The 21,507-nt window shown below is 42.8% G+C and overlaps 1 protein-coding gene across 22 annotated transcripts in view; it reads right to left on the bottom strand.

The window, feature by feature from the left end:
* dst (dystonin) overlaps window positions 1-21,507 on the bottom strand; it is a 100,962-nt gene that overhangs the window by 14,492 nt on the left and 64,963 nt on the right. For 18 of the 22 annotated variants that reach the window (XM_056394930.1, XM_056394915.1, XM_056394921.1 and 15 more), the window contains 27 exons: window positions 21,035-21,270; window positions 20,736-20,865; window positions 20,144-20,343; window positions 19,530-20,028; window positions 17,658-19,126; window positions 10,166-10,327; window positions 9,810-9,980; window positions 9,351-9,517; window positions 8,554-8,713; window positions 8,014-8,340; window positions 7,762-7,846; window positions 7,213-7,454; window positions 6,864-7,070; window positions 6,601-6,720; window positions 6,347-6,454; window positions 6,039-6,257; window positions 5,746-5,949; window positions 5,003-5,234; window positions 4,262-4,488; window positions 4,039-4,161; window positions 3,813-3,914; window positions 3,074-3,175; window positions 2,557-2,730; window positions 2,156-2,311; window positions 1,851-2,048; window positions 1,123-1,251; window positions 368-538 (listed from right to left, as the gene is read on the bottom strand). In XM_056394930.1, the coding sequence (XP_056250905.1) occupies window positions 368-538; window positions 1,123-1,251; window positions 1,851-2,048; window positions 2,156-2,311; window positions 2,557-2,730; window positions 3,074-3,175; window positions 3,813-3,914; window positions 4,039-4,161; window positions 4,262-4,488; window positions 5,003-5,234; window positions 5,746-5,949; window positions 6,039-6,257; window positions 6,347-6,454; window positions 6,601-6,720; window positions 6,864-7,070; window positions 7,213-7,454; window positions 7,762-7,846; window positions 8,014-8,340; window positions 8,554-8,713; window positions 9,351-9,517; window positions 9,810-9,980; window positions 10,166-10,327; window positions 17,658-19,126; window positions 19,530-20,028; window positions 20,144-20,343; window positions 20,736-20,865; window positions 21,035-21,270 (6,320 nt within the window). The remainder of the gene's footprint in view (window positions 1-367; window positions 539-1,122; window positions 1,252-1,850; window positions 2,049-2,155; window positions 2,312-2,556; window positions 2,731-3,073; window positions 3,176-3,812; window positions 3,915-4,038; window positions 4,162-4,261; window positions 4,489-5,002; window positions 5,235-5,745; window positions 5,950-6,038; window positions 6,258-6,346; window positions 6,455-6,600; window positions 6,721-6,863; window positions 7,071-7,212; window positions 7,455-7,761; window positions 7,847-8,013; window positions 8,341-8,553; window positions 8,714-9,350; window positions 9,518-9,809; window positions 9,981-10,165; window positions 10,328-17,657; window positions 19,127-19,529; window positions 20,029-20,143; window positions 20,344-20,735; window positions 20,866-21,034; window positions 21,271-21,507) is intronic. The other 4 variants (XM_056394924.1, XM_056394927.1, XM_056394938.1 and 1 more) reach the window with 1 other exon arrangement.

The raw sequence follows: 21,507 nt of genomic DNA, 5'->3' as shown, positions 1-21,507 counted from the left end.
TATAAATACGATAAGCACAATACAGTGAGTGATGTCTTTATTTTGGCTCAGGGGTAATTTTAGCTCTACTATTTATTTAATGCACTTGTCAGCTCTTCACTATGGCAACAAATGAGACAAGACCACTGTTGTTCCATGCTGACTCAGACAGCAACTTGCCCGCTGTGATCTACAGTGTGACCACATCCTGTGTGTGTCCTTGCCAGCACTCTGTCCTTACACCATTCATTATCGGCACTGGGATTAGAGGCTTTCAGCTACAGAGTCATGGCTCAAGTGTATGTCAGCGATCTCTCGCCGGGGCCTAAATCTCAAGTTGTGAATCATTAAGCTAAGAGCAGCGAGAGCACATCCAGCGACTCCATACCTTCCTTTCAGCGACCTTGCCCTGCACTGCTTCCCATTTCTCCTTCAGGTTGGCGAGGTCCTGCTCCGTGTTGCTGTCGGGACCCTCGGGCGCCAACATGAGCAGCTGCTGACCCTTGTTCAACAGCTCCCGATACAGCTCCTCCTTCGCCTCCAAGGCAGAACACAACTCCTGCAAGAAAACGCGCACACACACAATGACATGAAGAGGGAGACGCTCTCGTCACACAGACTAAGTTACAGTTAAAGATAGCTCTACTTTTTACTTTTTGGTTTTGTACAGCGATCAAAGTGTATGTAATGAATTTGTCTGCGGTTCGTCCAAATCCATTCCAAAAATGGTGAAAGAATGAACACAGTGAGGCACACAGACTCTCAGAGGCATGTTCCCACAGACAATTAAACTGTATAATGTTACTAATTTGATAAAAGTTATTGCTTTCAAGTAATCCCTCTGTTTTTGGTTGAATGAAATGACAGTGCTTCTTTGCTGTGAAAGTGTCTTGAGCTTCTCCATTAGAGAGAGGGAAAACAAAGAAGGAAAACATTCCTAAATTCATTATAGTCAGACAAGCCCGAATCAATTCGAAACACTTTAAAAGCTTTTTTGTCATCTCCTGCGAGGGGGGGGTGCAAGTAGTGTATTTTGCAGTGTCATTTAATTTTCACACTTCAGATAAAACACAGAAAAGACACAGTCGTCTCCTTACAAGCCCCGCCATCTGTATGCGGCCTTTCATATTGTTAAACACATACCAGATGGGCGTTAAGCTGCTCCCGGGCCGTGTCTGGTAAGCCTCCCACAGCCTTTGATGCCAACAGCTGACGTTCTGTGTCTTTCAGCCATTGCTGCATATCTTCTATCTCACCATGGAAACCTTGGGCCTACAACACAATACAACCTGAGTCAGGACAAAAGGTGTCTCACACACACGCATTGTTAGCAACCTATGTCTCAGAGAGCAGGATGTCAGAGTTATTAATTCCATCGATTCATTCAGCTACCGAAAAAACTGTCTGCAGTGTTCAGCAGTAAAATTCAAATAAAAAACATAAACGTAATTAATTAAAGCTTTGATTAAAAATCACAAACTTTTTTTTTTTCATTAGATGTTAAAACTGTTTCAATTGAATTGAAATGAAATGTTCTTAATTGTGTTTTTATCACTTTTTTCCTGATAAATACTCTCATCAATGAAAACACTCATAGATTATGAACTTTTAAAACATTTCTTGAATCCATGGGATATTTCTGTTCCTCATATCCCCCCGTCACATCCCAGCAGCCCCCTAAATGTCAAAGTTATGAATAAAAACTCCACAGGATGCAGAAGGAATGAGGAGGGGAAGAGATAGGAGTCACTCATCCAGAAAGAACTGAACATATTTGTTCCCCTGGGGGAAAGGATTCACTAACAGCTTATTAAACAATAAATAATGATAAATGAGGTCAGTGCTTATGAACTTTTTTTTTTTTTTTATACCTGAACCAGAGCGCTCTCAAGTTGTTGCTTCCTCTGGTCCGTCTTCTCCAGGATGGCTTTCCACCGCTGGTTGAGGTTCTCCAGTTTGGTCTGCAGACTAGAGGCTTCCTCACCAGCGCTGGACTCCACCAGATCATTACCGGCTTTGTTAACCGTCTCAACTGTTGCTTTATGAGCCAACACGTCAATCTTGAGAACCTATGGAGGTACAAGAAACAACAAGATGTTGGGAGGATGGATCTGAGGCGCAAAGGACTAAATAAAATCTGTGTGGATGTGAGTAGACGAGAGGAGGTTTGTCGTACATGGTGCTTGGCGAGCTCTATCTCGATGGCTTTCGGGTCTCCTCCAGCCTTCCTCTGCTCGTTCAGCAGCTCCTCGGTGTGGCTCATCCAGGCCAGCAGCTCGTCTAGTGCATGTTGGAACTGGCCCAGAGCCAGAAGGCCTCCCTCCAGTTTGTGCTGGATTAATGACGGATTAAACCATTAGATATTCCAGCGTGTGAAAGCGCTTGATATGCATACAACACAGCCTTCCACAGCCTTTTGAGCCACTGTTGAGCCTGGCTTCGAATATTTTATGAAACTGCAGAATATATTACAAGTAACAAAAAGATTTTATTACACAGTATGTAAATAGCATCAAACTGAAATGAACAGTCAGTTTGAAATTATTTCTTTCCCGGTGCGTGTTTCCCTTTTCTAACCTGTCGGCTGATGATCTTCTCATCCAGGTTGTCCCAGAGCATCTTGAGCTCAGACATTGGCTCCTGAATTGCGGAGCGATCGGCCTCTTCCGTCACCTTCTTCAGCAGGAGGCCCGCCTGGTGGTTCAGGCGCTCCATCTCGATCTGCAGCTGGTACGCCTCTCCTTTGAACTCCTGACAAAACCAGCACATATGCAGTTACACCCAATCAGTCAACAGAGGTATAAAGTCACACAGACAATACCAGCTTTGCCTTTTCAGCACTAGACTTGTATGATTGTACATCAAAGCGAATGTGACTACTTTATGTTATTTTAAGGGAGCCTTTGTACCTGTACAAACTATGGCATGTCATGAATCAAGCACTCAACATAAACACAGATGGTAAATGACACGGCTCCTGTAACAGTGAATACTGCAGTAAAGTTAAAGACGTGATTTAATTAGCTGGAGCAGAAGTGAATCATCATATTCTCAGTCTGCTGTTGCATCTTTATACAGAAATACAAGACTGTACCTTGAGTTCTACAATCTGCTGCTTGACAGTTTCCAGGTCTGTGCCTACAGGTGACATTGAATCCAGTTTGCTGTCCAGAATATCCACCCAGTCAAACATTCCCTGCGTACGAGGTGGGAAACCATTGTTACTGAGAGAAAACAAAGCTTAGAGCACAGAGGGGTCATGTTTCACACTCGGTGTCATGTAATACAGTAAATCTATATGGTTGACAAATGAGGAAACAAACATGATAAAAAGTGAGAATTAAAAAACAAGCCCTGAACATAAATACCATGTTAAAAAAGTGTGAATGTGATCTTTTAAAGCAGCTGTGTGGAGGATTCCTTTCTCACCATGAAAATATCTTAGAATAACTTTATGAGGTTAAATGTGAGCCAGATCTAAAAAAGCACTGTAGTCAGTGTTTATTGTTTCAAAATTAATCGGTCTCCAATAAAACGCTGCATCACTTCAATCAACTGCAATAGTAAAAAAAACACTGTAATCTGTGGTTTCATCTGAAGGCCTTAAAAACTAACAGATTCACTTTCAAATGCTAAAGTATGTCTCTGTGAACATGAACCTGTATATTTTCCTACTGTTTATATAATAAAAACAAGTAAAAAAAATATAACTTTTTTTTTTTTTTTTAAAGTCGAGGTTAAGTTTTGGAAGAGCTTCACAAAAGTTACCAAAAACCCATAAAGTGTTTTTATTGTGTTGCCCTTGAAAATCCTTGAAGCAGCGATCAAAGTACCTGCAGGCCGTCTTGAAACTGCACAGCAGCCTGCATGGCTTCTTCCAGTCTCTCTACTCTCTCCTTCCAAGTCTTATTGAGATTCTCCCACGCTGAATTCACCTGGAAAAATGACACGAGTGTCACCACAAGCCACATGCAGGCAAAGAAATATACAGTGTCTGCATGGGACAAAGTATCAGCAAGTGAAGAAGAAACAAAATCTCTTTGCAAAGATAGTTTTTACCTCATCGATACTCTTCTTTATCACAGGTTTATCAGGCTCCCCGCAGGCAGTCATAAGCTCCGCCCCCTGGTTTTGAACCACATCTAGCTCTTCCTGCAGCCCGTCAATCTCCTCCTTAAATCCCTGTGGAAATAAAATGCAGTATTTAAGACAAAGAAATGCTCCCTCTTTCTAAATTATGCATTGGGTTTATTCAGTCATTTCATTTGGGGGATCCGTGTACCTCCACAAACTCCTGCTGCTGTTTGACGACTGACGGATCGACTCCCGGCTCCTCCAGCTCCCTCAGCAGGTCCTGGCTGTCTTTGATGGTGACGATGAGAGCGCAGTGGTCGCACCAGAACTTGTCTGCCAGGTCCATCACATCCAGCAGCTTCGCCTCCCTCTCCTCCAGCAAGGCCTGGATGTCATTCCACAGGAACACCATCTGGTCCAGTTTGTCTTGTACGGCTTGTGGGATAAGCATGAGTGACAATTACAGTGAATACAAAATAAATTCAACACACATCACGCACATTCACATTGACGGTTTTCATGGGAAAATATTTGGTCTATTATATTGGTGTCTATTATATCTCGTGATTATTTCTTGTGCCTGAAAAAAGATTGGCATTCCCATAAAAGCTACACCTGGAGGGAAGCTTACGCAAGCCAGTGCATGAAAAAAAACTGAATCCAAACTAAATTTAAGATGTTGAGCCAAGACCTTGAAGCTGTGTCTAGTAATTCTGTTTATGTACCCCTGATATTTTGGTATTGTTGACCTTTTATTATGCAATTTTTTCTTATTTTCTTTAATTATCCCAATGCACTGTTATAGTTAAACTGCCAAAAAAACTTTTAACCTTTTTGTTGGAGTATTACATAAAAAAATAATTGCTTTATTATATAAAAAAATGGACTGCTAAAAAGAAGTGGAACAACATAATGTCAAACAAACAAGACAATATGATATATACCATACCTTTAGCAGATATGTCCTTGTCTGCCCCCTCAGACCGTGCAATCATCTCCTCGCCTCGCTGGCGCAGCGTTTCATATGAAGGCTGCAGTTTCTCCAGATCAACAGAGACGGCCTTATTTTCAGTGATCTGCTCTCTGATCTTGTCCACCTCCACTGAGATGGACGGAGGCTGACGCAGGCGCTCAGCGATCCGTTCCAGCGATTCCAGCATGGGGTCAATTTTATCATGGAACTGGTGGAGAGCGTTTGAAAGGAAACACCTCGGTTTGTACTTAGACTTCATACAGCAATAACACTGAAGAAAGCTGGGAGAGCTGCTACAGAAAGACACTGTATTTATAATGAGAGACAAGCCTATAAAGCCGGTATGTCTCCTTATTTATTTATTTTTTTAAATCAACAAAACAATTAGTCATGGGGAATTTAAATTAAATAATAATAAAAATAATAATTTGCTGCAGCCCAACATTATCATGATTTATAAAGTTTATTATTATTATTTATTTATTATTATATTATTATTATTATATTATTATTATTATCTATTTTCAAGAATATCAAATAGTTAATCATATTAAAAAAAAATTGTATTTTAATTGCATTTTATCAACATTTAAATGGAATTCCTTCAACATGTAATCATGGATGGACAGGACCCATGACAACATTGTCATATACATTAAAGGTAAAGTAAAACAAAACATTTCCTTAGAAACACCGAACAAACGACAACTGCTTCTGACCTGGGTGGATTTGGAGATGGCCTCGTCCAGAGTGGCCGCCCTCTGTTTGACATCAGCTTTCAGTTGGGAGTAAAGTTGGTCAGAAGTTGTGTACTTCTCTCTGATGGGCACTCCCTCCACTGGGCTCAGTTCGAGTAACTGTGGCCCGGTCTTATTCATCTTGTCGATGTGGGGCTTGTGCTCGGCAATCAGCTCTCTCATTTGCTGGAAAGGATGTGGCATATTCAGATTAGTTTTTCCCTCATTTCAATAAAGGTGTTGTACTGAACATCTGCTCCTTGTCGGCTTCTTACCCTGAGTTCCTCTTGCTGCTGCCTGAGTGTTTCGTACTCGATGGCGGGTGGGGGCAGCTGGCTGAAGCTGCTCATGGTTTCCTGAAGCCACGGCCACATCTCCTCGTATGTCTCCCAGAACTGACTGGCCAGAGAGTGGGCTCGCTCAAGCTGCAGACAGCGCTCCGAGTTCAGCTGACTCACGACCCCGTACTTCTCCAAGAGAGTCTGGGTCTTGGCCTGATTGAAAACCAAGAAGATCTTTTAATTTATGTGCACATTCCTAATGGATAACCGCCTACTTCAAATTCAAAATAAACTCTCTTCACCTTGAAGATTTCTTTCTCCTCCGGGTTTTTGCTGTTCATGATGGCCTTTCCTGTTTTCAAAATCTCATCCACAGCATCTTTGTGCCTCATGATGTCCATGGAGAAAATCTGGAAAACCAGTAGAGTGAGTTTAGCTTGACGTTACAAAACAAACCGCTGTGTTTGCTGTACTTTGTTGAGATGTAGGCCTGTGTCTATCCATACACACACACACACACACACACACACACACACACACAGTATGACGGGCTAACCTTCTGTGCTTGGAGCTGAGCTGTGTTTTGGTCTTGCTCCAGCCTGATCTCGCTCATCGACAGTAACTTCCTCTCAGCTTCAGTCAGCCATGAGAGTTCACTATCTGCAGCCTGTTCGAACTGGAAACAGACAAAAAAAAACTCTGTCTCTGATGTTTTCCATTGAAGAATTAGAAGATACGGTAAAAAAAAAAAAAAAAAAACTCTTTTACCTAAAGTACAGATGGAAGACAGCTTTAATTAAAAAAAGAGATTTGGTTTACCTGCTGTGACTTGAGGATGTCGGCGTTGATCTGGTCGACCTGCTGGGTGACGGTGTCACAGACGGCTCTGTACCGCTCATTGTCCTCAGTCACCAGCTTGTCCAGACCCTCACGAGTGTGCCACGGGATCAGATCCAGGAGAGAACCGCTCAACTCATTCATCTTGTCCATCACAGGTTTTTGGTCTTTGGTCTCCTTCAGTAAGGCCTTGAAAACAGAAAACACCGGTTTAAGACACAGATGTATGTTTTTTTCATATTGTGTGTTAGAGGAATTTCATGTTAGGGATTACATTTGGTATCTATTTCTTAAAGAGAAAATACAAAAAAAACCTTATAGAAAGACTGACCTTCTGCCTGCTCTGTGCATGAATGAGCTGCTCGCCCACCGGCTCCTGACCATCGAAAGCATTGATCTCAGCCTCTGCTTTCTCCAGCCAGGAGCTCAGGTCCTCATGAGTATGTTGTAGCTTGGAAGAGAGACTCAAAACACGCTCCAGTGTCTTCAAGACGTTGTCACTCATAGAGTTGATCTCAGCATATTTGGCTTTTATACCATCCAGTTTGCCTTGGATAACAACCACCTCATCACCTGTGAATAGGAAGTAAATTGTTCTGTATTAATTTAAGGACTTTTGTATTTTTGCATCGTATCATCTAACTCTCGGAAAGACAGCTAATAAGTGTATTTCTCAAAATGGCAAACCATTTCTTTAAATAATGCAGCAGGGATAATGCCAGTGCTTTCTGAAAATTACATTTTAACTAATTTTTTCAACGACTTTGCTGCTGTTGAGCTGCTTCCTGAATAACCTCATGATGGGTATTACAGAGACAGAATTGTTTTCTGAGATCCAGCTGTGTGAACTGTGATAGGAGAGCCACAAAGTCAGACATGCCTGTTGTTTGCTTCAGTAGCTCCATCCCATTAGAGATGGCTTGGTCAACATTCTTCTTCCTCAAATCAATATCACTTTGTAGAGCCTGAAAACGAAAAAAAAAAAAACGACTGTAGAAAGGTATTGAGAGTGACAGAAATGTTCCAATGTAAATAATGTATGACACACAGATCAATAAAATTAAATGAAACATGATTGATGCAACTTAAATGAAAGGACAACTTAATGCTTGGCCTGAGGAGGATTGTATACCCGTTGATCTGCCAGCTGCTTTTCAAGAACATCTAATTTGTAGTCCTCCACGGACACTTCACCCAGCCTGGTGTGCACCTCGTTGAGCCAGTTCATCAGAGCCACTTCATCCTCTCCAAACAGCTGGGCGTTTGCCAGAGCTTGCTGCAGCATCTCAGCTTTCCTCCTGCATCGCTCCTGGAGCTCTATGTATCTGGCCTGGGTGGCGTCCAGTTTAGACTGAACAAACTCCTTCTCGTCCACTGAGCTCACGGCTTTGAGCATCTGACCCAGACTGACGGCATGTAACAGGTCTTTACTGTGATTCATAATCTCCTCCTCTAAGGCCTGACCGTATGGGATGGGGAAACAAAACCAAGGAAATGTGACACAAACAGAAAACAAACAAATAAAGAAAAAAAATATGAAACAGAAATTTAATGAAGAACTGAATGGGAAATAATGATGAGCACAAACTTAAAGTTACAAGCAAAATGAACAAAACTGAATCCAGCCTAGCAGGACCGACACATGGTAATGGAGTAAAATGCTGTGTATTACCTTATGCTGAGAGATCTGATCTTCCAGTTTAGACGTCTCAGTGCCGATTGGCTCTGAGTTGGCCAGGTGCTTCTCTGTGGCGGAGAGCCATTCGCTCAGGGGCTCCAGAGTCTCATGGAACTGCTGAGTGACCACTAAGATGCTCTCTAGTTGTTTGTGCCTGAAATATAATGATAGCAACAGCAATGGATTAGGAACAAAGTACAGGCTTCTCATTTATATGCACACACTAACAGGCAAGTTCATTTCTGCCAAACTTATTAATGAATATCTGCTATTGGCTTTTGTTGCAAGTGTGCAACATTTACTGTTAATTTATTGATACCACTCTCATGTCTGAACAATAAAGCTACCTTAGGTAGCTTAGCTTAGCACATAGTCTGTAAAAAGACAAACACAGCTAGCCTGGCTCTGTGCGAACATAACAAAGTACCTCTAAAGATGATTAATTAACATGTTTGTGTGTCATGTGTTTAATTAGTACAAAAACTGTCTGCGTTAAGCTAAGCTAACTGACTGTTAGCTGTAGCTTCATAGCTTCATACTGTATTTACTGTACAAACGTGAGAGTGGTGTCAATTGTCTCATCTAATTCTTGGCAGGAAAGACAAAAAAAAGGTGCATTTCCTAAAATGTTGAACTATTCCTTTAAGCTTCAGTAGGAGAAAAGTAAAGTTAAATTTAAGCATTTGACAGAATAAGAAGGTTTAATTACTTCCACAACCAAATCTAGGCAAAAACACAAATTCAAATCTTAGGAAAATAGGTTTGTTAACATTGCAGGTGTTTATACAGACCTGTTTTCAGCCTTCTTGAGCAGAGCGTCCCACCTCTGCCCCAGGCATTCGATCTCTTTTGCAACCTTCTCCTTATCCACAGACTCTGCCAGTTCTGCGACCTTCCCTCCCTCTTTTTTTATCAGCTCCACTGTCGGCTTTCGGTCATCCAGCAGTCTCTGTAAAAGCTGTCAGAGGAAAACAAAGGAGGAGAGTTATTGGGCGCCTTTAACATGCTCTGACTGCGAGCATTGCGTGGTGGTGAAAAACAGTAAATCTAACAGGCACAAATTAAGTGTCCATTAAAGTAAAAGCTTTGTGTTCCACACTCTTGTTTAACAATGGATGTCAATTAAATAAGATGAATGTGAAAGTCATAATGTTTTGTTGGTTTTGCAGAGTTGAAATAGAGAGGTAAATATAGAGCTGGTGTGTTCTGAGTGTGTGTTTATGTGTTTGTACCATGTGATACTGTCTTACTTTCTGCTCTTGTATCTGTGCCTTGACCACTTTGAACTCTGCAGAGGGAGGCTTTTGATTGGCCATGAGCTCCTCTGTGTCGGTCAACCAGCTGAGCAGGGACTCCAGAGCATCCTGGAACCTCCCACAATGCAACAGGGCTTCGTGAAGCTGGGCTGAACGTTCAGCAATCTGCAGACCACATGGTAAATACAGACGTCACCTGTTTCACTTAAGCAGTAAAGCGGTAACTCATCAAAGGAGGACACTATAACAAATAGCAAGAATGAATGACAATATGTCTTTGTATTTTCACGAATGACTACTAGTCAAAAGCAAACATCAGCCAGTCAGACCGGTAGTATATAACAAATAACCTTTTTATTGAGCGTATTCCACTTTGTGTTGACACCCTCCAGGTCATCCTCAAGCTTCTTGATGCTGGTGCCTTTGGTGGCATTTTGGATCAGGCCCTGACCGAGGGAGTTGATGTCTTGAAGCTGCGTCTGCAACGGATCAATGTCGTCTTTCTGGAAGGCCTAAAGACAAATGGAACAAATCACAATAAATATTTTATAAGTGCTCAGACTACAATGTCATCAGTCTTATTTAGGGGTTCATTAAACTGACTTTATTACTGCTCCAACTGTTCAAAGACCAATGATTTCAATGATGCATTACTGGGTTTATTGCCTTTTTCAGAACGAGACAAAATTAAGTATCATTCTGAACAATTCCTTTTTAAATGTGATTTTAATTTCAATATTGCTCTGTCATGATTCTGTCCTGCAAAAATCATTTGTCCAGCTGAGCTTTAGACAAATACTTTCTCAAAAATATCAGAACAGGTAACAAAATGAAATGAACAAAAATAAATAACACTGGATGATCTAGATCTAGACTTTATGGAAATTAGCTATGTGGAGAGTCATTTAAACCTTTTAGTGGGTTTTCAAGCAAAATATTATGAAAAAAATCCTGAACATGGTATTGGCTGATTTTCTTTGTTTTATGTCTTACAAGATATTTGAAGAAATCACCTTATGTTCCTTCAACTTGTGACTGGCCTTTTTTTCACTATTTTAAATTATAAAGAGTTCAAAAAAGTTCAAAATGATGCCAGGGAGTTCTCCCACTTCCTGAAACACAATTGCCACGCCATCACCTCAGGTTGGGTGTGAAAATCCAGCTGACATAAACAACTCTCTAACCAGTCAGCAGCTTTCTAAAAGGGCAGAGCATGGCTAAAAGTTAAAGCACAGCTGTGCACAATCACGCAGACAGCCTTCCAGTCTGAACTGGTAAGCAAAACCTAATTCACCCATCATGTAATCAGATATGTATGAAAAACACCAAGCCAGGAAACACTCATCTAAAGAGGCGTGTTATCTAGTGAAACCTGCTGGACCAACTAATGAGCGAAACTCGGAAATGAAGGAAGTGGCTATTTTTGGGCACCTGTGAGGAGAAATAACCCATAGGGTCCATTTCAGGACACGCGGCGATGGCATTCAGTAAAGCCTCTATCTCGTGCTCTCCTGTGTGCTGGAATGCCTGTAAACTTTTAGGCAGACAGGCCTCCACCGACTGCAGAAACTCCTCCAGCTCTTCCATGTTGTACTTGGACGCTCCTTGTTGCACAGTACATGGTTTTGTTTGGTGGCGGCTCTCTATGGGTAGAGTTACAGAGTTTCCGTACGTCTCAGGCTCCGTCACCACCACACTAACCAACTCACAGTCATCCTGACGTGACACATCCTCTAACAGCTCAGCAGTGGACAGCTCGTCATAGTCTGTTAACGTCCTGGAGCGCCATCCAGAGCTGTCGTTTTGAGTCCTGGAGGCTGAGCCTGAGGAGGACCTCCCTGTGGAGTGTTTGTATTCTCCATTGCTCAGGGTATCCCTTTCACTGAGTCCACCCATACCAGATTCTACCTTTCGGGGCTCCTGGACCAAGCTACTGCTGTGGTAAAGAGAGCGGTTGTCCCTCGCAGGGGTGAAAGGAAACTCCTCCTGCCCTGAGCTGAGCGATCGCAGAGTTTTCAGGTCCCCGGACATATGCATCGCCTCTGAGGACGACAGGCTCCTTGTACCGTGACCTGCTCTTTTGTGGGATCGATGAGCGTGTCGCTCCCGCTCCACAGTAGGACTGTACAGACCTGAGTCCTCTTCAGATGTCAGTGAGCTGGTCATACTCTGTCCTCTCCTGTCGTTTATCAACCCAGGCCTCTCCACGCTCCCAGAGCACAAGGTTCCGCTGCGGCTGGCATACTCGCCCAGATTAGTGGGGGCAAAGGTCCGCCATGACCTTCGATGATGAGGATGGTCCTTTTTCTCTCCTCCCTGGAGCCGTGACTTAGGCACCACCGCATCAGTCGCCCTGATTATGTTCCCATTGAGTTTAAGTCCATCAAAGACCACACGCTCATCCAGCAGGGCAGGCTTTCTGCTTCTGAGCTCAAATGAACTAGAAGCAGAGATAACTCCATTTCCACACAGGCTGCTGAGGTCTAACGTGCGGTGTGTGTAAGGTAGGGTGCCTGTGAAGTGCCGGGAAGAAAGGCTGCCTTTAGAGCCCGAGTCTATCTGCTCATTGAGCCGCACGGTGTCATAAATGGATCTCTGGGGCACATAGCAGTCATCAATGTTCAGGTCCTCCTCCTCCCCCTTCCCCACACAGGAAGGGTTTTGTCTGAGGCAATCTGGTCTGCTCAGCGGTTTACCCATGCTAAAACAATTGTCACCACTCACTACACAAAAAAAGATTAAGGATGTAGTTAAAATCCTTTGAGGTATATGTTGCTCTAGTGCATATGGAGTCATTCACAAAGGAGCACAATGTGACCAACTGACATGGCAAGCAACTGTGTGCAAAATAATGAATTCTCCTCTTTTACATGTTAACAAATTAAAGGTTTCCACTTGTTTTTCAAAATAAAATATACAATTACTTGTGGAGATTTAAATATTGACAAAAATTCAGCTAAATGTTAAAAATAAAGTCTTATGAAATACAAACATGTCAAACAATATTAAAAAAAATCCGGTATAGCAGCTTCATAGTCCATATAAGGAATGAAAATCCAGTCTTTCAATACAGTCACCTATCCTAAAAATATTCCTCTAGGCTCTTCTCCGTGCATTGCCAAAACTTAATCACTAGTCCTTTGGTCCAAAGTGCTTCTTTTTCCCTGAAATCCCTGCAGCATCCATGTGAGCTGAAGGAAAATCTTCAGTGCAAAGTGAAAAATATCCACAGACAAATCCAGCAGGCTCTACCAAAAAACTGTGGGCTGTTCTGAGGAGAGCTGGTACTCTTGGATAAACAAAAAAGCCTGCCCTTTCTCTCTCATCGCTCCACTCGCAATGACAGACACCCTCCTGGCAGAGGGTTTCATGCCCCGCCCCCGCTCATTATTCAGACAACATCTGCCACAACTCCATTTGTGCTCAGAGCCGCTCCGGCACATGTTGATTGGTGGACACATGACCCTTTTTTTTTTTTTTTTTTTTTTCTCCTCCTTTCTAATTCCCCCTTATGTCTGAATGGTCCATATGACTTCACTTCTAAGCCATCTTCTGCATCCTGACACAATCACTTACGTTTCTTCTTCTTCTTTTTCTTTTAGTGACTGAGGGATCGGGGAGAGGAAGCCATACGCACCAGCTTTTTTTACTTCACAGAAAAAGAAAAAAAAAAAAAAAACCTAGACCAGCAGGCAGCAGCAGTTCCCACTCTGATGACATCACACTATGCTGAAATAGATACACATTTTTCCTTTTTTCCCTCTTTGCCCTCTTTTTTTTCTCTTGTGGACAGTTGCTGTGGACCCTGCAGATATTCTTAATTACTGTGGAATGCTGAGGGGGGCACAGGTCCCAGGTAATTTAACACCGATGTCTCTGCCAAGTGCATGAAGGGGCTTTTTATGTCCAGTGACCGGGGTAGGAGAGAAAAGGAGGATAGAGGAGATAATAAAAGGAATTTATTTTTGTTTCCTGGATTGTCTCTGCCACAGTAGCTCGGCAAGGAGCTGAACAATCCCAACTTCTTTGTCCAATTCTGCACGCATGAGAAGAGACGGAAAGAGGACGCTGGCAGAGATAAATAAGCAGTTAAAGATCTGGTGGGATTTTAAAGAAGGATGTTCAGCCACTGAAACCTGCATACTTTATAAATATTCCGGCTTTTAGGGTGAATGAATACAAATAATTCTCCTAGTCATTTTCTTGGCTGCTGCGGGTCCCATTGTCAACACTGTTCCAAATATCTTTGTGAAGTTCACATAAATTCTTTTTAGGCAAAAGTTGCAGAGAACAAAGGTTGAAGAGAGGACACATTTTTCTGTCAAAAGAAAAAAAAACTGAATAAAGATTTTTCAACAGCAACACTCAGCCTCTTCAAATAATCAGGCACAGAGGAGGTACTACAACAGTGCAGTGGCAACTAGGAGCCAAATCTGAGACAGACAGAGGGAGAAACATGTGCTCTTCATGTGGAAGATAACAGAGAATTATCAAATCACCAGTGATAAATCAAAATTACTTTAAATTATTCTCTGTGTAAACCTGACTGTGCTGAGCTGTGACTTTTGATAAAATGAAATGGATTGAAGAGTTTCCTGGATTATTAAGTGAATTGATTTCTCTTTCCTAAAAGACTAGATTGAAAGATTAGGGCTGCAATTAATGATTATCTTTATTATCGTTTATTGTCCAATCATTTAATGTTGTAAATAGTCTGAAAATAGTGAAAAAATGTCCATCACATTCTCAGAGCCCCAGCTGATGTATTTAAATAGTTTGTTACCAAACCAACAGTCCAGAACCAAAAGATATTCAGTTTACCATCACAGGCCATTAAGGGAACCAGCAAACCAACTTTTGCAAAGCTAAAACCAACAACTTTGGGCATTTTTGCTTAAACAAAAAACAAAAGCAACAAATAAATTTTAAAATTTGTTGCAGATTAATTCAATCAACGAGATAACAGTTGTGAGCGATCCAGTTGCGATCCAGTAAACCAAGCAGCCTGACACAACATTCAACTTCTAATGAATAGGTTTTCATGTCATTGTCACAAATGTGTTGTGGGAGCGTAAAGGAGATTGTTTTCAAACTGGTCCTCTGACATTTAGGTTCAGCTGATCACTGCTTTAACAGTGGAGATTTAGTTCTGCACTGGAAACAAAGACTAGAAACCTTTGATGAATAGAAAACCCAACATAACTGCCTTACAGCAATACAATGTGCACTCTATCTGTATAGAAAGTGGCCCATAGAGGTTTCACGTTTCACTCTGAGGAGAGCGTATCATCAATATGTGGCAGTGAGTAAGCAACACTACGTGGTCCATGTGACACTTTTTTACCATCAATTTCAATGAACTGGTTCAGCAACAGTATGATTCAGGAGGTAGAAATTCCTTTTCAAACTGAAAGACACACTGATGTAATGTCTGAGCAGTGAGCAAAGACACCCACGCCAACCCCCAGTAGTGTTGAGTCACCAGAGCTGCACTTTAAGGTACACTTAAAGATATACGAACATACACCAGGACTTCCTCAGACAAGCTTCCACAAATCTCATGTGGAAAAACGAGAGTAAACACATGAAGTCAGGCATGTCTCTTTCAAAACTTGACCTAAAATGGTAACAGCACATGAAAGAGGTGAATCCAAGCGCTGTCTTTCTCTGTTTATTTCTTTCCCACCAGCTGCCAATAAAGCCCACTTACTTACACCCACAGTCTGATCCAGAGAATATAAAACATATTATAAGAAAATCATTTAATGTTTTCATACTGCATCTAAATAAAGAAACAATTCAAGTTTAGCTAAGTATTGGTATGGTTGCGCACAAAGGGGATTTTCCAGCAGCAGCTGAGGCTGTGTATGCCCTCTCAACCCAGACTGGTGACAGCACAAAGGGGGGGGGGGGGTAAAACACGCACCATGACAACACTGCTCAGCAACAATTTGAATCAATCACATCTTTAATAGTTATCCTTCAAGGCTTTTGAACTAAACTCCACACAACAAACTGTCTGTCTTACCCCACCACCACCCCACCCCACCCACTCCACCCACGCCCACAATGATACTTTAATCCATGTAACTCAACAAGGGGTATGGACGCAGCCCTGCTATGTGAGTACAACAACCTCTTAATTGAAAAAAAAAAAAAAAAATCCCTTGACCTACATCTTAGCATAGATCTGTGTCACTTGCCTATACACGGCTGTTTACATTGTTTTATTGTAATGCTATCTAATACTATAAATGATTAAGTGTTTCAGAATTTCACCTCTAAATATAGGTTAATCCTCTTTTGGAAAACTCCACAGGAATTTATAGGCTTTTAAAAATATTTTGCATCGTCTGTAAATCTTGCTAATGGCCCTTGTTTTATCCTTCACTGATACCAACAGAGACCTCCATCATTTTATAGACAATGTGGAGAGTCAGAGAAAGTGAAAACAGACCATTAGGTCAATATACAATAGTACAATAGTGTGTACTGATAAGCTTTTACAATGAAAACCCTACAGTCATTTTCAATATTGCTGTATTAATCGTAAAGGGAGCATTACATAGCAGTTAATTTAGCTAAATTACACAACCTTTAGCACAAGCTTTAATGGACGCTCAGCTAAGGTTTCAGGACATTTTAAATATCATTAACCATCACTACTAACTGGTATCTATGTCACAATAGTCAAATTAACACCAGGCTCCTCTAAGCTTATAACCAGCGATAACGTCAGGCTGTGAAGGTTCAGAACTAAAAGAACAACAATATCAACATGAAGAGATCAGGATGCAGACCCAGCTTCATTAATGAATCAAGTGACGCCCTGCTGGCGACCACCTGGCCGCGAGGGTCCATCCCTCCTGCACCAGCACTGCATATGGGCCGTAGCTCTTTTGTTAACAACAGATGCCCCGAATGAACCAGCAGTCCCCCGAGGATTGCCGCGCATGTAGCAAGTGTCCTCAGCATAGAGCCTGCCGCTGAACTGCCCCAGTGCAAGGTTTTGTGCTGGGACAGCATCTAAAATATTATTTGTACGATTTTGGGAGAATTTTGGAAATGTATAAGAGAAATGTATAATAGAGAATTGCAGATTAGCCTTTAGTCTGGATGATTCATGTAACTATGACAGTAGCATTTCTCAATAACTTCCAATTTGAAAAGCAAAGGGGGCACTAAATATTGAAAAATAAATTATGATTATGTGACATTTATTCTTAAAAACTGTATGAAATTTGTACTTTTTATCATCTAATTTTAGTCAAATTTTAATGAGACTATACTGTAAGTCAACAGATTGTAAGAGCGAAAATGTCCATCATCGTATCTCTATAGACATTATTGGAAAGACACACTATTTTGAGAACTGTCAGTTTAAAGGTACAGCTTCAGCACTATCGATCTATAAAGGTTCTCTTTAGACAGGCCTCAAACAAACGACTAATATTACATATCCACCTAATGTCCACAAATACACAGTGGAGAGGGAAACAACTTTTGGGATACCAGAAGCAGTGCAGTCCACGGCCACAGCTTCATCACTGATGTGCAAAGCAAACTAAACAGGTCTCGGTGTGTGAAGAAGTGCAAAGTCCCTCCTGAACAATTATATCATCATGTTCACAACTGTAGCAAAGCATACTGATCCCCTGAGAGCTCGAAACAAATAGGTGCAAATGTAAGAAGGAAGCCGTTAACATCGATTTTTATGCTGCTGTGATTTCACATATATTCAATCATACGACTCATTCACTCAGAGGAATGAAAATCAAGTCATCTGAAATTCTGTATTTAGGCCTATGCAACAAGATGAATGTCAAACTGAGGACACTGTACCTTAAAGGCCTCCAGCTGTTGGTTGATGACGTCTGTCTCCATGCCGACCGCCTCCTGAGACGCCTCCTTGTCCTCGGCTCTGCTGAGTTTATCTTCCATTTGGTGGAGTTTACCGTACAGCTCCTCTATCTTGGTGAGAGTGCTCTGCACCTGCACCTCTCTGCCTTTAGCTCTGTCCAACAGTTTACCACACTGCTTACTCAGAGCATCCAGATCTCTCTTCAGGCCTAAGAGGTCAGGTGAGGTTTCAGTCTCCAGCATCTTCTTACAGCTGTCTCCTGCGTTTGCTGTGTTGGCCATCAGCTCTTGCAGTTTAGCCACAAAGCTCTGGATGCTGTCCTGCTGTTCTTTAAGAGTGGCCAGCTCAAGATCCACAGGAGCCATGCTGTCCAGTTCATCATCCAGGTCCGTGAAATGGGTAAACATATCACGGATGCTGTTTTGGAACTGCCCAATACCTTGCAGTTTACCCTCCAAGACTTGGCACGTCTCCTCTAGTTTCTCGGTCATGGAGCCATAGTCTTTTTCTATGCTGTCAGCCTGTAGTAAGAGATCTGTCACTCCATCAGCATCGGGGACGTCTACTACAAGGTCCTTGGCCAAGCTCTTCAGGTGCTCGACTTGGTTCTGCATTCCCTCTAAACTCTTATGTTGGGCTTTCATGTTGGTCAGGTTCTTATTGCTGTGGCCCTGCACTCCCTGCGATTCATAGGCATCCACCTGCTTCTTAGCTCCCTCAAGCTGACCCTTTGCCTCCTTGTAGGCATCATTGAATTCTTTAACCACGTGTGAGATCTTCTCCAGGGAATCCCTCTTGCTCTGCAGACCTTCCACTACATTATCCACTCTTTTGCCAATGCTAGCCTTCTCCTCCTTTATAGCTTTAGTGTCGGTGTTGGCCACCTCTAGGAGGCTATCTGCAGCCGCGTTGAGCTGCTCCACCATCCCTCGGTGCTTGTCAACATCCTTCTGGAGTGCTTTCACCTGAGAAATCGAGCTCTCAACAGCAACGGGGTCAACAGTGAGTTTGACTCGGCCCTCGCCTGCTTCACACTCCTGAATCCAAGAGCTGAGCTTCTCTGCGTGCTCCTGATACTTCCGAGATCTCTGCAGAGCAGTCTGGAGTTTATCAGCGTGCTCCACAGAGCCCTTCTTCACCTCCTCCCAGTTGGAGGAGAGGGTAGTGAGCTGCCCTTGTAGTGCCAGTTTTTCTGCGCCATCAGTCTTCTGCAGAAGCATCTCCCCTTCCCCGATGATCGTGTTATAAGCTTCTTCATGTTCACTGAGAGCCTCCTGGAGCTTACTGTGCTCCTCCATGGTTTGCTGCAGGATGTCCACTTTGGCGGAGATGGGCTGGGGCTGAGACTGGTCCTGGAGCTTTTCACCCAGCCATGACTGGAAGTCTTTGGAGGTCTGATGGAACTGCTGAGAGCTGGCAAACGTTGAGTTCAGCTGCTCAATCTTTTTTGCTACAACAGAGAAATGTGACAAGTAGTGAGTTAAATGCTGTCACACTTTTTTTACATAAAAAAGTAGAACCATTACTGCAGTACTACAGTATTACAGCAGGGGACTTTTCTAATTCATTCAACATTTCTGACTGATTCAGTCATCAGTCTCAGTTTGAACCAAATAGATAGATTTAAATAAATGTCAAATAAGTTGATGTGTTGACAAAAAATAAAAAGTTAAAATAGAGCCTTGACCAGAGTTTTATACTCCTCAAGAGCAACTGTGATTACAACAGCTTAGTCTGTCAGGAAGTTGTTGTCATAGAATAAATATATTCTGCAGTGATTCAACACGAATAGAATCATTCCTTCTTTCCAAACATTACAACACTACATTATTAGGTTAAGTTACAAGGCCAACCTGCTTTCTCTTCCAGCTGTTTGAAAGGCTTGCTGACACTCTCCAGCTGCCTCGCTAAGTCGGCTTTCAGATAGTCCTCCGTCACCATCGCTGTGAGCTCCGTGTTGATGGCCTCAGCCTCCTTCAGCTTCTTCCTCTCTTCTCTCAGCTGAGCTGAGATGTTTTGGACGTCCTCCAGCTGCATCTTCACAGCATCGGGCTGGGTGCTGTGGCCCTGATGGTTGGTGAGCTGACTCTCCAGCTGAGTGGCAGTCTGACTGAGACTCCTCAGTAACTCCTGAAACTGCCCTGTTTTCACCGCAGCCTGGTCGATGAGGCCGTCTCGCTGGTCCAGCTGCCCTGTGAGGCCTTGCCACTTTTGGGTGACGGCAGCAAGCTGCTCCCTCACCAGCTTCCCACTTGAGGGGTCCTGGTTGCCTGAGGAGCTTAGGATGGCTGAGGCAGCTTCCTCAAGTTGCTCATATTGAGGTTTACGACTCTTAAATTCATTCTGGAGGATCTAAAGGGAAGAAATCGATCAAGATGAAAAATCCATCAGAAAACTAGAAGAATAACTTATTTCTAAAGAGATGTAAAACCCTCAAATCATTCCCAACAGATTGCACCGTGCTTACCTGAACTTGCTGCTTCTGCATTTTAAGCATGTTGGGGTCAATCGAAAGGGGCCCAAGGACACTCATCATCAGCTCCTTCTCTGAAAGCCACTGACCAAGCTGCAGCTCAGTTGTCTGGAAGATGTCCAGATTCTTGTTGGACTCCTCCAGGTGTTGCTTCCTCTCCTCCACAGAGCCGCTGATATCCGCCCAAGCCGCATCTGAGCAGGAGGGCGGAACAGTCACACCAGTCTTCATTAGTCAGCACAATCACACCTCTCCATCCACTGTCCCACTGTTCACCGAGCGAACCCCCCACTGTGCAGGACTTGGCACTACAAATGTGTTAATTTAACTGGTGTGCCAGAGAGCAGATGCTGATACAGGTTCACATTGTGCTACATGTGTGTACGTGGCGGGTAGACAACAAGATGGACACCAGGAGTATAGTTGCTCCAATATCTCATACAGTATGTGCCGTTTTGTAAAAGCCTTTACTCAAACACCAGTGCTGTAATGGGATACATTTCATCAATGGGACTCAACGCACCTCTGACAGTTTCAGTGACATAAATTACCCAGGGCCATATGGACACAACACCTTAGCGCATACCTATTTCTGCCAGCATCTGCTTCCATTTTGCCGCCTCGGGGGAGTTTGGATGAGTCTTAATCAAGTCGAGGAGCTTCTCTCTGAGCTTCTGGAGCTGCTCCTGCTTTTGCTTCATGTCGTCTTCAAATGCCTGACAGAATGAAATGAATTATGAACGTTGAAGCCTTTTGATTTCCAAGAAAGAGTGTCACATGAGTATCTCACTAACAGCAGAACACAGTCAGCGAGGACCGCATGCAGTTTTGGAGCATAATTAAATGTAACAGTTCATTCGGTGAGCAACAACAACTGCACTGTACCTTCTGCTGTTCAAGCTGCGTTTTCACCGCATCTTTCTCTGTGGCCGCGTTGTTCCATGATGCTGCAGTCTCTTTCTTGTCCTTCAGCCACGTCAACATGTCCTCCGTCTCTTTTTGGGCCTGTTTCATCTCCTGCACCGAGGTACTCAGCTCAGCGGCTCGGCCCTTTAGCGTTTCCCCGAGGCTCGCGTATCCCTCGTTGACGAATGACATGTTCTGCTGAATTATCATCAGCTCTGAGGACATTCAAAATAATTCCATCAAGTTTCCTTCACGGAAGTATCGTACAGCGCCATAATGAGGTTATGATAACAGTGAGGCACCGTTAATATAATAGCCTTAAGGTACAGTATGTTCAGAATATGAGTGAGGAAAATATCACCAACTCCCTGTGAGTGGAATTCAAGCATACGATCTTTAATGCAGCTGCAAGCTTCACCACAAGTTAGAACAGCGTGTAGGAACAACTCCTA

The sequence above is a fragment of the Seriola aureovittata genome, chromosome 14, assembly GCF_021018895.1.
Source record: "Seriola aureovittata isolate HTS-2021-v1 ecotype China chromosome 14, ASM2101889v1, whole genome shotgun sequence".
In the NCBI taxonomy this organism is placed as follows: domain Eukaryota; kingdom Metazoa; phylum Chordata; class Actinopteri; order Carangiformes; family Carangidae; genus Seriola; species Seriola aureovittata.
The sequence above is the reverse complement of the archived record's forward strand: the minus strand, read 5'-3'. Positions and strand labels throughout refer to the sequence as shown.